Source organism: Triplophysa rosa, linkage group LG14 (genome assembly GCF_024868665.1).
Source record: "Triplophysa rosa linkage group LG14, Trosa_1v2, whole genome shotgun sequence".
Classification (NCBI taxonomy): Eukaryota; Metazoa; Chordata; class Actinopteri; order Cypriniformes; family Nemacheilidae; genus Triplophysa; species Triplophysa rosa.
The window spans coordinates 423,941-439,452 of NC_079903.1; the positions used below are offsets into that span (position 1 = coordinate 423,941).

At 39.1% G+C, this 15,512-nt stretch overlaps 2 protein-coding genes across 3 annotated transcripts in view; one reads left to right on the top strand and one right to left on the bottom strand.

Moving 5' to 3' along the window:
* The window catches only part of smc4 (structural maintenance of chromosomes 4), a 34,115-nt gene extending 26,825 nt beyond the window's left edge, over positions 1-7,290 (top strand). Inside the window, exons 18-24 of the mRNA XM_057351519.1 lie at positions 13-202; positions 314-458; positions 1,117-1,290; positions 1,433-1,615; positions 1,709-1,941; positions 2,235-2,418; positions 5,553-7,290. Of these exons, the coding sequence (XP_057207502.1) occupies positions 13-202; positions 314-458; positions 1,117-1,290; positions 1,433-1,615; positions 1,709-1,941; positions 2,235-2,418; positions 5,553-5,717 (1,274 nt within the window). The 3' untranslated portion in view covers positions 5,718-7,290. The remainder of the gene's footprint in view (positions 1-12; positions 203-313; positions 459-1,116; positions 1,291-1,432; positions 1,616-1,708; positions 1,942-2,234; positions 2,419-5,552) is intronic.
* A 32-nt stretch (positions 7,291-7,322) lies between these two features.
* On the bottom strand, positions 7,323-10,302 carry trim59 (tripartite motif containing 59). Of its 2 annotated transcripts, none has more exons than XM_057351540.1 (2): positions 10,185-10,302; positions 7,323-8,539 (listed from the first exon to the last, which is right to left on the bottom strand). In XM_057351540.1, exon 2 carries the CDS (start codon positions 8,532-8,534, stop codon positions 7,338-7,340), a length of 1,197 nt encoding a protein of 398 aa, XP_057207523.1. In that variant the 5' UTR covers positions 8,535-8,539; positions 10,185-10,302; the 3' UTR covers positions 7,323-7,337. The 2 variants fall into 2 exon arrangements, with proteins under 2 accessions (XP_057207523.1, XP_057207524.1); XM_057351541.1 differs by having other exon boundaries at positions 7,323-8,542; positions 10,185-10,253.
* Between the last annotated feature and the right edge of the window lie 5,210 nt (positions 10,303-15,512).

The window sequence follows — 15,512 nt, forward strand, 5'->3', positions numbered from 1 at the left end:
TGTCACTTGAAGACTTCCAGACGGCGTCCAGTAAAGCGGGGAAGGTGGAGGCCGAGGTGAAGCGACTGCACGCGCTCATCGTGGACATCAACAGTCACAAGCTGAAGGCCCAGCAGGATAAACTGGACAAGATCAACACGCAGCTGGACGAATGCTCCTCGAGCATCACTAAAGCCCAGGTGGCCATCAAGACTGCTGGACGGTCAGTTCGCTGCTTGTGATTGCTTGTTTCAGTGTTATGGTAAAGCGCATGGAGCATCACGTAGGGTCGATCGCTGTGCACGTGTAAAGATGTTGTGTTGTGATGTGTCAGCAATCTGAAGAAGTGTGAGGAGAGCGTGTCTCAGCTGGATAAGGACGTCGGAGACAACGAGACGCTGATGGAGGTGCTGACGGAGCAACTGAAGAAGCTCGAGGAGCAGGCTGGAGAGATCATGCAGACGTACCAGCAAGCTGAGGTAAAGGCACACACAAGACCTTTTGTTGTGTTTCACTTTATCGTTCTGTATCTGGTAACATTGAACTCCACTTGAGAAAGTCGAGTCATATATACTCCAATATTTTGAATTTAGACTGCGATACCAAGCTCAACCTCTAGATGTCAGTGTACCACACGCTTTCTTTAAATGCCACCGAACTACAGGACCCATTCCAGAAATTGTTTATTTAATAAAATTATTATACAATAACATAATAATAAAAATTAATATAAACCTAAATTAAATCAAATATAAATAGTTATATTAATAGACACTAGCCAAACAGAAGCAGGAAGTTAACCGCAGTCCCGGTCTGCACGTCTGATGAAATGGGAGGGAATAAATGATGACAGAATTTTTGTTGAAGTACAGATATATTGTTCATGGCAAAAGATCTAATCCAGCACAAAGTCGGTGATATTTTCATTTTATTGGCCATTCTATAGATCTAGATGATTAAAACGGTCCATGCTGATATTCAGTAGTTTAAGAGGTGAAATGAGCGGGAGGAATAAAGCAGTTGACCTATAAAAGAATGTATTCCATCTAGATTAAAGCGAGAGGATTTGTGTTTCAACATTCACGCCCTGCCACGTGCGTGCGTGCGTGTGTGCGCGCGTGTGTGTGTGTGTTGTAGGAGGCCCTGCCTGAGGTTCAGGAGGAGTATCGGGCAGTGGTGCAGGACATCAAGACTCTTCAGGAACAAGAACATGCTCTACAGAAAGAGTCTCTGAATGTACGACTCAAGGTGGAACACATCGACACGGCCATCACAGAGTGTCACAACAAGATCAAACACTGGGAGAAAGAGGTACACAACACCACACTAGTGTCACGCTCTCGATTTCAGTGGAATAAATGTGTTGAGTGCTGATGACTGAAGCACCAGATCGCTTACATCAGAGCAAATGAATGTCAGCCGTTCAGCCGAGATGTTTGTGTGTTGCTATCAGGCCGGTAAACTGTCACTGCACTCTATTGATGGAGCACCAGCAGAAGAGCTGCCCATGCTGAGCCCAGATCAGCTGCAGGACATCACTAATCCAGATGTCATCAAAAATGAGATCGCTCTGCTGGAGGACCGCTGTGCCAACATGAAACCCAACCTGGGAGCCATCGCAGAGTTCAAGAAGAAGGTACACACACACACAGCTATCAGATGAAAGTGTGTTTGTCATCAATGAATTACAACCGCAAACAACCCCTATGTGTGCCTGTGTGTTGTGCAGGAGGAGTTGTATCTGCAGAGGGTGGCTGAGCTGGATGACATCACCACACAGAGAGACAGTTTCAAGAGAGGCTGCGAGGATCTGCGCAAACGGAGACTGCACGAGTTCATGGCCGGATTCAACATCATCACTAATAAACTGAAGGAGAATTATCAGATGCTCACGCTGGGAGGAGACGCAGAGCTCGAGCTGGTGGACAGTCTCGATCCCTTCTCTGAGGGCATCATGTTCAGGTGTGATGTCACAAATGTGCTGTAAGAAACCAAAATGATCAAAGCTGTGTTTTTCATGGAGTGATGGCTCATTCATGCTGGAGGATTGCTTTATGGTTTAAAGCAGTGTTCCTCAAATCCCATCCCTGCAGAGTTGAACTGGAAGCGTGACCAAACTCACGCACCAGTGTGTTCGATCGGGGCACTGTGTGTGGAACCCTGGTTTAAAACATCCCAATTCTGTACACGGGGTTGAAGAAAGCCTATATATTGTCTGAGGTTGAAGATGTTTGTGTGTCTGTGTGGTGTTTCAGTGTGCGTCCTCCTAAGAAGAGTTGGAAGAAGATCTATAATCTGTCTGGAGGAGAGAAGACGTTGAGCTCTCTGGCTCTGGTGTTTGCTCTTCACCACTTCAAACCCACACCGCTGTACTTCATGGATGAGATTGACGCAGCGCTGGACTTTAAGAACGTCTCTATCGTGGCCTGCTACATATACGTGAGTTCTTTTGTCTCTCAGACCAGTGATGTCATGTCATGCTGTCATCACATAGGTGGAGGTTAGGGCTGGGCTGGATGACGGAATAAAATGTCAACCGTAAGAGATTTTTTTCCCCCGTGTATTCCGCAGAATGTAAATGAGTAGGCGTAGTTAACTCGACACTGCAAGTTGGGGGTTATTATGAAAAAAAACCATGAATTAATCCACAACAAATGAACAAATCAAATATTCTTTTGACCTTTCTTCAGCCTGTAGTTTTGTGATCCGCTCCAGTCTGGCACGTTCTCTCTTTCACCTGCAGTGCTCGTGCAGGGTTACTGGGAAATAAAACTACTCATTCTGTGAAATACATTTTTGGTCATTCCACCCCCCCTCGTAAAATAGCTTCTAAATATATAGTATTTAAATACAAATACTATTGCACAAGAGCAACAACAGCTAAACTAAAATAAAACCATTTTAAAGCGCGAGGTCGGTGATAGCGGCTGCGGGGCTATGCAGTGTACAGACAAAATGCAGCACCTCAGTGACACAGCACCCAATATGAGAAACATTTGTATTTATTTTGTTTCTTGCATGTTTTATAAAATGGGGAACAAGGACAAAAATATAATATTAAAAGATCTGCGTGTAGAAGCTAGTGCACTGAAATCTATGTAACGTTAGGCTTTACCTGCAAGGTTTTGCGGCGTCAGATCAAATCGGACGAAAACAGGACACATGTTAACGATGCGTCTGGAAGCAGGACAAGATAACATGTATTATTGCCGGGAGTGACAGAATCCTGCTGAACCGGGTGAGAATGACATCCACTTGATGAATTGAATCAAGTGTTCTATATAGGGAGACATCTGCAACATTCTGAGCGGGGAGAACCAGGGTTAGCAACCACTGATCTAGGCAACGGACGAGTAACAAATCCTAAGTAGTGATGTCACTGCACGCATTCTATTAGCATGATTCTGAGCATTTTAGTCTAAAAGAAATCTGTACAGATTGATATGTGTGTTTGTGTGACAAGCTTTAAATGAGATTTAAACTAGTGCTGTCAATCGATTAAATAAATGTATCTGATTAATCACACATTTTTTCTGTGATTAATCACACATAACATAAATGTTTTAAAATATACTTTTACAATCTAATCATTTCATATTTAATCTTGAAATTAATGTAGAAACAACAGATTTCTTTAACAGCATCATTTTATGAATGAAAGACAACATTTTAATATTAGTACTGCAACTGTCTCTAGGGCTGTCACGATTATGACATTTGACTGACGATTAATTGTCTAATAAATCATTGCGATTATGACCATTAATTGTCTGTTTTAGGGCTTTGCCGATTATGACGATTAATTGTCTGTTTTTGAGCTTTGACATTTAATTCTCATACATTTTTGATTCAGCTTTGAAACGACCATATTGTTCTGAATACAAGACTATGTTTTTTTCTTGGAAATACATCGGAAAAAATTGGGTCATCATACTTAAGGTTTAGGCTTTTACCTGTCAATAATACAACCACCAAATACTTGTAAATGAAGTAAATTGATCAGGTGTGAATTGAAGCCACCATTAAAATACTATCAGTCATAGAAAAGCTTCTAGTCTGTTTTTTTCTCACTTGCAAGACTACAATAAAAGTTTACTTGTGTGTTAATGAGATTTTGGTAGACTGGTTTTCACACTGAAATAATGTTAAATTGTACTGCAGGTTATTTTTATGGTATATGCTTTAGTTTTTTTTTTAAGTGATTGTGTTGTGGTGGTACATTTTACAAGTATTACCATGCTTTAGTTACAATATATACACTAAAATATGCAATCTGCAGATGCACTGCAGCTCCCCCTAGTGTCTTCTATAGAGATGAGCAATAACTGCGATGATCTGAAACCATCGCGATGAGGTCAAACAATCGCGATGAGACGATTATTTAATAATCGCGACAGCCCTAACTGTCTCTATTAAATAGATTTTTTTTAACACTAATTGTAGCCATTCAACAGTATAATTGAAAGCTATCATGTCTAACAGATATGAAATATACAGAAATTGAATGAAGTTCTCAAACACTTTACAGTCTTTAATGCTAAATTGTAAATTAAATATAGAAGAATTCTCATTAAAGCTACAAAACGCATTGAATTCCTCTTTTCTTTTGTTCTTTGATGAACATTAGTGACAGGAGTCACATTAGTAGGTTTAAGAACGCAGCCCCTTTAAGAGCTGTCTCTTTACGCAGATGATGCCACTCCCATTGTCACAACTCTTTGCGTTCATTTAAGAGTTTATTTAACGCATTGAAGTCTGTGCTTACGAAAATGCTAGACAAAACGGGCTTTCTGTCATAATCTTGTATGGTTTTAGTTTAAGTTAATACTGATGCTGTGCTGTCTGACAGAGATTGACTGACGCAGCCTTTAGCCCGTGACTGTATACACCAGACTGGACCTCGCATTGTGTTTTGTTGCGGCCCACAGCTAGAAGCGGTCTATCTTCACTGAACAAAGCAACTGTTTCAAAACGCGCTTAAGTGGTTTAAAAGCCTGTACATGAATAAGAGCGTGATTATATAATGTAACCTAGACAAAGGATGACACAACAAATGGATGCTGCGATAATTGCGTTAAATATTTTTAACGAGTGAATCTGATCAAAATTAATCGCATGCGTTAACGCATTAACAGCCCTACTTTGAACGTTTGCCATGCGCACAATGCATGAATATACCTGCTTTCACCATTGCTTCTTTTATTTTAAGAGCAGACTTAAATTGATCCTCAACAAGAGACGGTGAGCACATGAGTGTGTTTGACTTCATGTACAGACTTAACGACGTATGACACAAGGGTAGCGCATGAAAGCACATAAAGCGCACTCGAGGCATTTTAATGTTCTACTCCAGTCGTTCCCAATTCAGTTTCCAATCCGAGTGTTTACAGGTCCTATGAAATGACAAAATTCAACTAAATTACTATCGGACGGGCCGTTTTTATTCTGATTGAGATGTTTACATGAAGCGTATACAGCAGAATACAATGATCCATGCACACAGTTATCTGAGAAATTCTAACATTTTCACCAATCTCTAATGTTCTTTTCTTAACTTGACCAAACGATTGCAGGAACAAACCAAGAATGCTCAATTCATCATCATCTCTCTGAGGAACAACATGTTTGAGATGGCTGATCGGCTCATTGGCATCTATAAGACACACAACACCACCAAGAACGTGGCCATCAACCCCAAAACTATTGTGCTGAGAGAGGTGGAGACCGCAACCGCGTGACCATGACTTCAAGTCATTGACCCCAAAATCATTGTGTGTATGTGAGGTCTTTATAAATCAATCTCTATTATCACTTGTCTTCTGTCAGTTTACACTCAATTTTATCTTTTTAAATAAAATAACTGTTTTATTTACTAGAGCATAAATCTCTGGAAAATTAGCATGTTTTTATTGCACTCAAGTATTTTCTTTTAATAAAACATATGAGTTAAACTGAGCTCCGGAGATTGTGGTGCTTGTGCTTTTTATTATAAGTGTTTTTGACCGAGTGTCCAAACATTTCACACTAGAGTGGTGTTGATCAATAATTCAGTTTAAAAAGAATAAATCATTTCTGCAGTTCTCATATCATTGGTCGAGGCAGTGCAGTAAGGTGTGCTTGACCAATAGAAACTGTTATGCTGGCTTCACGTGCTCTCGGAAATTTGATCATTCATGCATCCGAGCTGGTTGTTATTGTTGGTATTGACAGCAGATTCATGCTTGCATCTGTTTTGGGGCAATGTCACTGTACCAGTATGTACATTTTTTGCCAATAATGATCACTAATAATTGTTTTAACATTGTACAGTATCTAAATATTTATATACTTTTTTTTCTCAAGCAAAAGGCAAGAAGTGGACAACTGCATTTATTTCAAAACATTGACTGCAGTTAAAGATTCTTTAACTTTTCTGGTATAAGGTTTATTTGATTAACAAATGATAGATGTTCTTTTCTAGTGCTAGCCAGAAATGTGTTCTCAATAGCCACGTGTCTAACAGGTCTCAAGACAGAAAGCATTCAGACAGCAATCTTTTGTTCCTACATGTTTTGCTAATAGCAGTAAGTCAATAATCATGACAAACACATTACTGTACTGGATTTGAACTGTGTGCAGTGTGCACCTTAAAGGAAAAGTTCATCTCAAAATCACTTATTTTTACTCACCCACATGACGTTCAACATGTTTTAAGACCGCCCGGCGTCTTTGGAACACAAAAATATTTTAGATGACATCCGAGATTTCATTTTTGAATTTTTTTGAAGCAACGAGAATACTTTGTGCGAAAAACAAACCAAAATAACGACTGATCGATATATTCTCCTCTGTCTTGCAGAAGGGGCAAGCTCTCCTGTCTTGTCAGTCTATGCTGCGCGTTCACGAGGGCACTTCCACACATGCGCATTCGGTTTCAGAACATATCGATTACAGTTATTTTGGTTTGTTTTCGCACAAAGTATTGTCGTCGCTTCAAAAAAATTCAATTGAGCCACTATGTCTTTAGTACTTTAGTACTGAGTAAAAAAATCACAATTTTGATTTTGAGAAACCTTTCCTTTAGGTGTTTCCACCAGATCTGTCACAGCAGAAATCCTTCTCCCATCCGCCATGTTTAAAGTGTTGGGTATCAAAATGACTTCCCAGTGGGAAACATGACATCAGGGGGAATTCATATTCTTCCCATAATTCTGAGAGCACATGAAGGCAGCATTGCTTCATCTTGAACTAGAGAACATGAACACATGAGCTCACTCTGTATCTGTGTGAATGTAGGAAAGCATCATGGGTAATGTGACGGTCATAGCTGCAGCACACAAATGATTTTAGACTTGATGAAACAAAGTTGTGAAAGGTCATTACTGTGTGTGTAGTATGTTGAGACAGGTAAGGAGCTGTTGGTAGGTGTTTTGTCCTAGAGTGTAAACGTAAGAGCTGAGATGTGTCTCTATGTTGTGTAATATACAGCAGAGGTGTGTCTCTATATCATGAAGCTGAAGTGAAGCAGTGATTCCTGATGAAACAAAGAAGCTTCCACACACCAGCACGAGCACAAACAACACAAGAAAGACTGAAGAGCACCAGAAGCGCTTCTCATGTTGCTTTTGTGCACTCTTCACCGAGTGTCTGTGTGGATGACAACACGAGATGTCAGGAATGGGTCCGTCTCGGAGTTCCCTGACAGTGACACGAGTCCAGTGTTCCTCGATGAACTCCTCTGCTCGCGGTGCGATATGAAGACAGGGTACCTGCGGCAGGACGATCTGGTTTAAAGCGTTCACACGTGCCCTCAGCTGATGCACCTTCTCAAGATAAACCAGCGGCTGTCCTTCCTCCTCAATGCTGGAGCTTAGAGATATCAGCGCGCTCTCCTCCACCTGCAGTTCCTTCAGCTGCTCGACGAGCGGATCGTACGTCTCTGCCAGCAGCACGCTCGCCCCGTCGAGAGCCCGCATGAACTGATCCTGCTTCTCAGCGAGAATCAGCTCGAGCTCCTGGAAGAAATGTGCTACAACCTCCCGGTCCTCCTGCACGAGACTCTCACTCCGAACCTTCTCCTGCCGTAGATGCTCGGCCAGGCTGCTGATCTGGTCTCCTCTCAGACCCTCCAGCAGCTGCACTGGAGCGGCTCGCTCCTTCACGTAAGCACTCTGGAGGTCGTCGATGGCATGGCCTCGGTGCCGTCCAACCGTGAGGCAGAAGCCGCATATGAGCTCGCGATCCTGAACGCAATAGACGTTTAGAGGCTGCCCGGGATGTTCGGGGCACGCAGGAGAACGGGGCTGGCCGTCACGTTGATATTTCTCTACGATGGCACGCAGGCAAACGTTCACTGGCAGCGTGTACACGCCGTTGCTCGGCAGCTCCGTCACGCTGCGGCAGTTGGGACATTTGAGCGGCAAATGGAGAGGACGCCAGATGGATGCGGTAACGGAGAGCTGAAGCACGTTGTCCAGACAGCTCTTACAGAAAGTGTGAGAACAGGGTAAAACTCTCGGGTCACTGAAGAGAGCGTAACACACCGAACATGTCAAATCCTCCTCCAGATTCTCCATAACAGCTGCTGAAGACAAAAGATCAAATCATCGTTACTGTTTCAACAGAGGATGAGCTCCTCTTCTGTCTGCATGTCTGAAGAATGTCCTGACCTGAGAGAAACTTTCATCTGGATCAAAATGATCTTGAAATGCCTTGTTTAGCCTGGCACACATGTAAAATGGATTACTTAAGTCAGTCTTTCAAAGCAAAGCTGCATTTTAAATCATAAAGAGGCTAGTTTTCAGGGGACCGTTTATAAGGACTTTTTGAATGGACTGTGAAAAATGGTACAACGTTGATATTTTTGACAGATTTAATTATTTATATATTCATTTATTTAATTATTTATACATTTCTGCATGTATTTATTTATGCGTGTATGTATTTATACTTAAAGTCCCCGTGAACCAGAAGTTGCGATCGTTTTTACTTATGTATTTTAACGCATTTCCAAGTGAAATGGAATTTCGAATGAGAAAAATAATTTCTCATTCGAAATTATTCGTCTTTCGTCTTTGCGATTTGATAGGATGTATAAAAACAGCCGTTGCATTTTGAAATGGAACTGAATTGAAGGGGAGGAGTTAACGGATGCTCCGCCCAAACCATCTAATGTACATAATTTAAGATGGATAGTCATTACAGGAAGTAAGTGCATTTTCAGATTTTAACTAAAGATTGTGAGGGCACATGAATTTTAAAAAGAGAATGACCCACATTGATAAACTATTTACAATAAACGCTGCAATATTTCATGAAAAAATAGGCATTGTCATTTTTTATTTCACTGGGACTTGAAGTCATTTTTAGGCCTCCACAGAAAAAGACGCCGGCGCTGGCGTTTAAAAAGCACACAGGACTTTATTGAAAACAGCGTTCACACCATAGGATTATCATGTAAAACAGACGCTAGCAGCTTCAAAAAAGAAGTAAAATCTGAGCATAACCTTGCGTCATTATTTGTCTTTTAAGAACATTAGTGGAACACCCAGATATTTTTCAGAATATGCCGTGTTATGGTAAGATTTATAGCAAAGAAAATGCAATAATACAAAAATAATTCATTCATATGTTAATTATTGATGTTTTATTATTATCTATCGTATTTTGTTACCGATTTTGAGCTCTAACAATGTATGTCTCTTACTGTCGTTTCAATGGTCGTGGCTTCGTGAAAATAAACATTCTTGTAAGGAATTTTAAATCTGACATTGAATATGTGCTTTTGCAGGCAGTCCTTCAGTGTTTCCGAGTGCTTTATGGATTATATTTTACTGTAACGTTTGGCCAGAATGTGGAAGGAAATCTTGCTCGCTGATCAAAATGTACATGAACACGATCTTTACTGCTTGAAAGTAGTGGATCGAAACGCCAGAGATGACAGACGCTAATGTGTGTGGCCATCAAGATTTGAATCTTTCTCACGCAGGTTTTACGTGATGATCAACAAACGCAGAGTGTCCATTTTTATTTCATGTTACTTGATTATGAGGAAAACATCAGAAAACTCAGATTTAGCCTGTAAGTGCAGGCGGTGGATAACTTGGAAAGAAACTTTTGTGTAAAGTTCTACAGACATGAGATTGGCGTGTTTAATATCAAAAGAAGCTCGTTGTAAGTCAAAACACAGAAATATATTTTGCAAGTAGTTTGTGATACAAACTAACCGTAAAACGCGAAGGATCCCAAGCTGCCACAGCTCCCCGAACAACACGCGTGCGCATTCTCCACCAATCACAGCTATTGTTTGATAAATCGCCCAGTGCAACAAGTTGCTCAACTTGACACGAGAAATGTGATTGGTGTAAAGTTGCTCTGGAAGAAGACGTCACCGGTAGGGGTGGGAAATGTTCTTTTATCTTATTTTCTCGTTTTGTCTTTTTATTAATTTTACTGTTACTTATGTTTATGTACTGTAATGTTATAACTAAATGTTCAATAAAGCATTAAAAACACTTTGTATGTTTTTTCTATACTATTTTTCTGTACTACTGTATATACATTATATGTTGATTGGCTGTAATATGTCTTTTTTATATATATAAAAAAACATTTTGTATGGTTCTGATAGAAAGACAATGGGTACAGGGCCGGTTTCGCCAATATTGAGATCGATACAATACATGAAACGGAAGTAGCAATTGTCTGTTTTCCGTACAGTGACGTATACCCGAGTGAATCGACTTCTGAAAAAAAGAGAAAAATGTAGGGCGGGACTTGCATTTCATCCACCGGCAACTGATTGGATCGTCAAAAGGTGAAAGATTTGAATGGCAGTTTGCATTCTTTCAATCATTGCAGCCCCGCCCTCGCGCTGTTCCTCGAAGAGAGGTCGTTTCGACAGGGGGAGGAGGTTAACGTTTTTATCAAAGATTAGAATTGTAAATACATTTTTTTAAAATAATGATGTGCACGGATAGAGAAATTACAGTAAATACTCTACCACCGTGTAATACAATTAGAATGATCATTTTTTTATTTCATGCTGACTTTAAAAAGCATGCACCTAAACTAACAGTGTCAACTGTGCTCACAATAAGCCTATAAGAAGTCCTATGAATGTTATAATCCAGGACACAATTAAACCGATAGAAATGCTAATGGAATAAAACATTTCAATTTCTTTAAGTGTTTATATTACTGTAAATATTTTTATTTAGAATCACATAAAACACAATTTCTCATTTAAAAAAAACTGCAGCTTGGCGCAGCCGGTTCACCTGATGGCATTTCAACAAAACCACTTCCAAAAAAATAGATATTAAACTCCACTGCTCTAGAATCATGTTAAGTTGGCCAGTCACTGGCGGCTACGCAAATTGTGAAATTTCCTACTCGGTCTTCGCTTATAAAGTAGCGTACAGCTTCCAACAAAACATTGTGGCAGTGTGAGAAAATACACAGACATTAGCTGTTGAAGGATTTTGTGTATGTCTTTTTGATATGTCGCGCTGTGACATTTTCCTGATGTCATTAATTATACTTGTGCCCGTGCCCCACCCGTAGTGAACATATCTGTAAAGATGTGAACCTGATGGCCCTCCTAGCCTGTCCATTGTAAGTTCTCCAGTCGGAGGTCCTAATGGTATCTGTCTATTGTTTGAAGGTCATGTGTCACCAGGTATAAAGGTCTGCTCACACAGACTGTACCTTGGGTTAAGATCTAGGTAAAGAATGTAGAAGGTTGGCACGAGAACATCGCTACAAGGGACCATGCTGCACTACCACCTAGTGCTGTAGTACTCGAGTCCGGTCTCGAGACGTTTTTTTATGGTCTCGGACTTGTCTTGGACTCGTTGATATTTGAACTCGGACTTGGTCATTGGTCTCGCAAATGTTCTAGTCGGTCTCGTCCGAGTCCAGCGATATATGTTTTATTTTCTCCTTCAAAACAAAACATTGATAGAGCAATACTCTTGTGATCCGAAAACTAATGATCCGAAAACTGTTGCCGACTCTCGACTCTAGAACGAGAGCAGCGCGTGCTCAAAAGTTCTCTCTACACACAGCAGTTCAGTTCAGTGTGTGCTGTTGTTGTAAATAAATAACTCAGGTATATTGGTTCAAGTCCGCGGGACTGTCATGCACGCCAGAAAGTGAAGAACTGAATTAATTTGTGGATAATATTAAGTGTTTACGGGAGACGCTAAACGGGAACGATTCAGCTGAACTGGTTCGACCGGTTCATTAAAAAGAAAGAACCGGTTCGAATGAACGATTCGTCCGCGGCGTGAACCAGCGTCAATCATTCATCAGGCACGATGTCAGCCAGCAGCGGCATAATACAGATTGGTTTTACAAACCATAATAAATGTATCGACAGTGCGCTTAAAAGGAAACTTTTTGCAACAAAACTTTCCCCGAAACATGTGGGACAACTATGGAGGACTAAACCTGCAAAAATTATAAATAAATGAATGTATAAATAAATAAATATATAAACGAATAAATGTAACAATATGAAAATAAATACAGGAATGAATGGTTTGATAAAACAAAATAATTCGTTTTAGCTATTATTGATCTTAGCTTTAACTTTTCTTTTCATTTTTTAAATTGATTTATTATTTTTTGTGTCCATTTTTAATTATTTTTAATTATTATATTTTNTAAACCTGCAAAAATTATAAATAAATGAATGTATAAATAAATAAATATATAAACGAATAAATGTAACAATATGAAAATAAATACAGGAATGAATGGTTTGATAAAACAAAATAATTCGTTTTAGCTATTATTGATCTTAGCTTTAACTTTTCTTTTCATTTTTTAAATTGATTTATTATTTTTTGTGTCCATTTTTAAATTAATATATATTAAATTAAATTATATTATTAAATTATATTATTTTTTATTTTTAGATTATTTTATTTATCCTTTCCTTTTATTTTTACATTTATTTATTTATACGTTTATTTATTTTTATATTTATTTATTATCGCATGTATTTATTTCCACTTTTATTTATTTATTCTTGTATTTATTCTTACTTTTCTGTGTCTTGTATGATAATTAGATGGGTTGGTCTTGCCTACTATTGGTTCAGCGTAGATTGAAGCGTTTGATCGATTACTCTTGACTTGTTTTGGACTAACGTCACGTCACTCACTGATCGTTTGCTTCGTGTATAACGTTAAGTAACTATGGCGGGCGCACAATTAGCTAGAGAGTTACAGCATTTAGCCAATGAAGTCGATAACCATGCATCAAATGACTATGTGTCATTCAGATTAGATGCATTTATTGATGATTTATTACAGATTGACGGCGAGATAAATGACAAAGTTCTCCCTCGGTTGTTAGCCTCTTTGCAGCACATTCAAAGTCTGTGCGAGTCAGAGGGTGCTATGGTGGTGTTACAGTTCAACTGGTGAAAATCATAAAGCACAAATGTAATAAGGTTTAACTACACAGATGAGCTTGTAAACCGAAGTCGCAAGCTAACGCTTTGTCAGAGTTATAGTTATAAGAAGCCTTTCGGTTAGAAAAAGCGTAAAGATTTAATGTAACATGATGTAACAATGTAAATGAATTGAGACATAGTGAACTTAAGTCACAAGTTAACACGGTAGTAATGAGCATCGTTCTTTCACTACAGGGGCCATCAAATGGAAACCATTCCTTCTAAAAAGACGTGGTTACTAAACGGTACTCGTAAACTACATTCCATAAGAGATAAATAACACAGAGGTCACAAGTTAAAACGGGCATATTCCCTTGATTCATCCAGCTGCATATTGTTGTGTGACATCTTGATATTATTGCAAAGATCCACAGCAGCTAGCATTGCGAAATAGCTTAGTGTGATTGTTACCGTAGTGACACGCAGCCTCGCTTTATTGTATGGGTACGAATCCCGTGTCAAATCGCTTTATTTATTTTTTCACCTCGCTTCAGCCGTTACGGGCGATCATACCAATAATTTGCAATCTTAACAAGAATGTCAAAATCATGTAACAAGAAAGTCTGTGTTTATTAGACATCTTAATATCAAGTTGTCTTGTGCTTTCAGAATCGACGAATCTGCTGAGGTCGTTCATGCACCTCTATGGCAGAGGACCTGTAACCGGAACTTGGTCACCACCTTAGCACCCCCTGACTCGCACAGATTTTGAAGAATTTTGTCATTTATCTCTCCGTCAATCTGTAATAAATCCTCAATAAATGCATCTAATCTGAATGACACATAGTCATTTGATGCATGGTTATCGACTTCATTGGCTAAATGCTGTAACTCTCTAGCTAATTGTGCGCACGCCATAAACGTTATACACGAAGCAAACGATCAGTGAGTGACGTGACGTTAGTCCAAAACAAGTCAAGAGTAATCGATCAAACGCTTCAATCTACGCTGAACCAATAGTAGGCAAGACCAACCCATCAATTATCATACAAGACACAGAAAAGTAAGAATAAATACAAGAATAAATAAATAAAAGTGGAAATAAATACATGCGATAATAAATAAATATAAAAATAAATAAACGTATAAATAAATAAATGTAAAAATAAAAGGAAATGATAAATAAAATAATCTAAAATACAGATTGGTTTTACAAACCATTATAAATGTATCGACAGTGCGCTTAAAAGGAAACTTTTTGCAACAAAACTTTCCCCGAAACATGTGGGACAACATCCAATTTCGTAAGACACCTGCAAAGGCATCACAAAGAGAGGTGAGTTAATGCCATGTTTCAGAGTTAGCATTGCATTTGAGTATTTTAGAAAGTTTGGAAAGTAGAGCTTAAAGATAAGATTGATCGTATTTTTATTGTCATTGTGATGAACATGTTATTTAAGGACGGGCACCGACGTGCTTATAAACGAGACGTGGAGCCTCTGCTCTTTCTAGCGGCTCCTCTATCGAGGCACACACACACACACACACACACACACACACACACACACACACGAGTAAAAGTACACACTTTTAATTTGACTTAAAAAGTACATATTTTCCTAAATGTTTACTCAAGTAAATGTAACAAAGTAAATGTAGCGCGTTACTACCCACCTCTGAGCATAGCAGTAATGAGCTGGACTGTCAGAATGCACTGTTGTTGTTCAATAAAGCTTAAAAAAAATGTTTTCTTAAAGATGAAGCAGCACCAGTTGTATTAGGTCCAACAGGTGCCATATCAAGCAGATAGTTTGTGATTTTTAAGTGACCCATATTAACTTCAACACCCTGATCAAACGCACAGAGTGAAGTGGAACACATCTCTTCCTGAAGACCTCTAACTCTTCAAGCGTAATATCCTACTTTATACTCCACTACAATTGTAAAATACATTTGACCTTCAATACTTAAGTACATTAAAATCTGATGTTTTCCAGATCTTATAGAGGCACCTACTCTATCTGGGCATTGATTGGGTAATGCCCATTCAAATGAGATCCCATTTGTCAGATTTCATTATATTTAAGCATAGTCACACTGTTTTTTTTAACTGCTACAAATTTCATTTTAACTCCCAAACTCTGCTGGA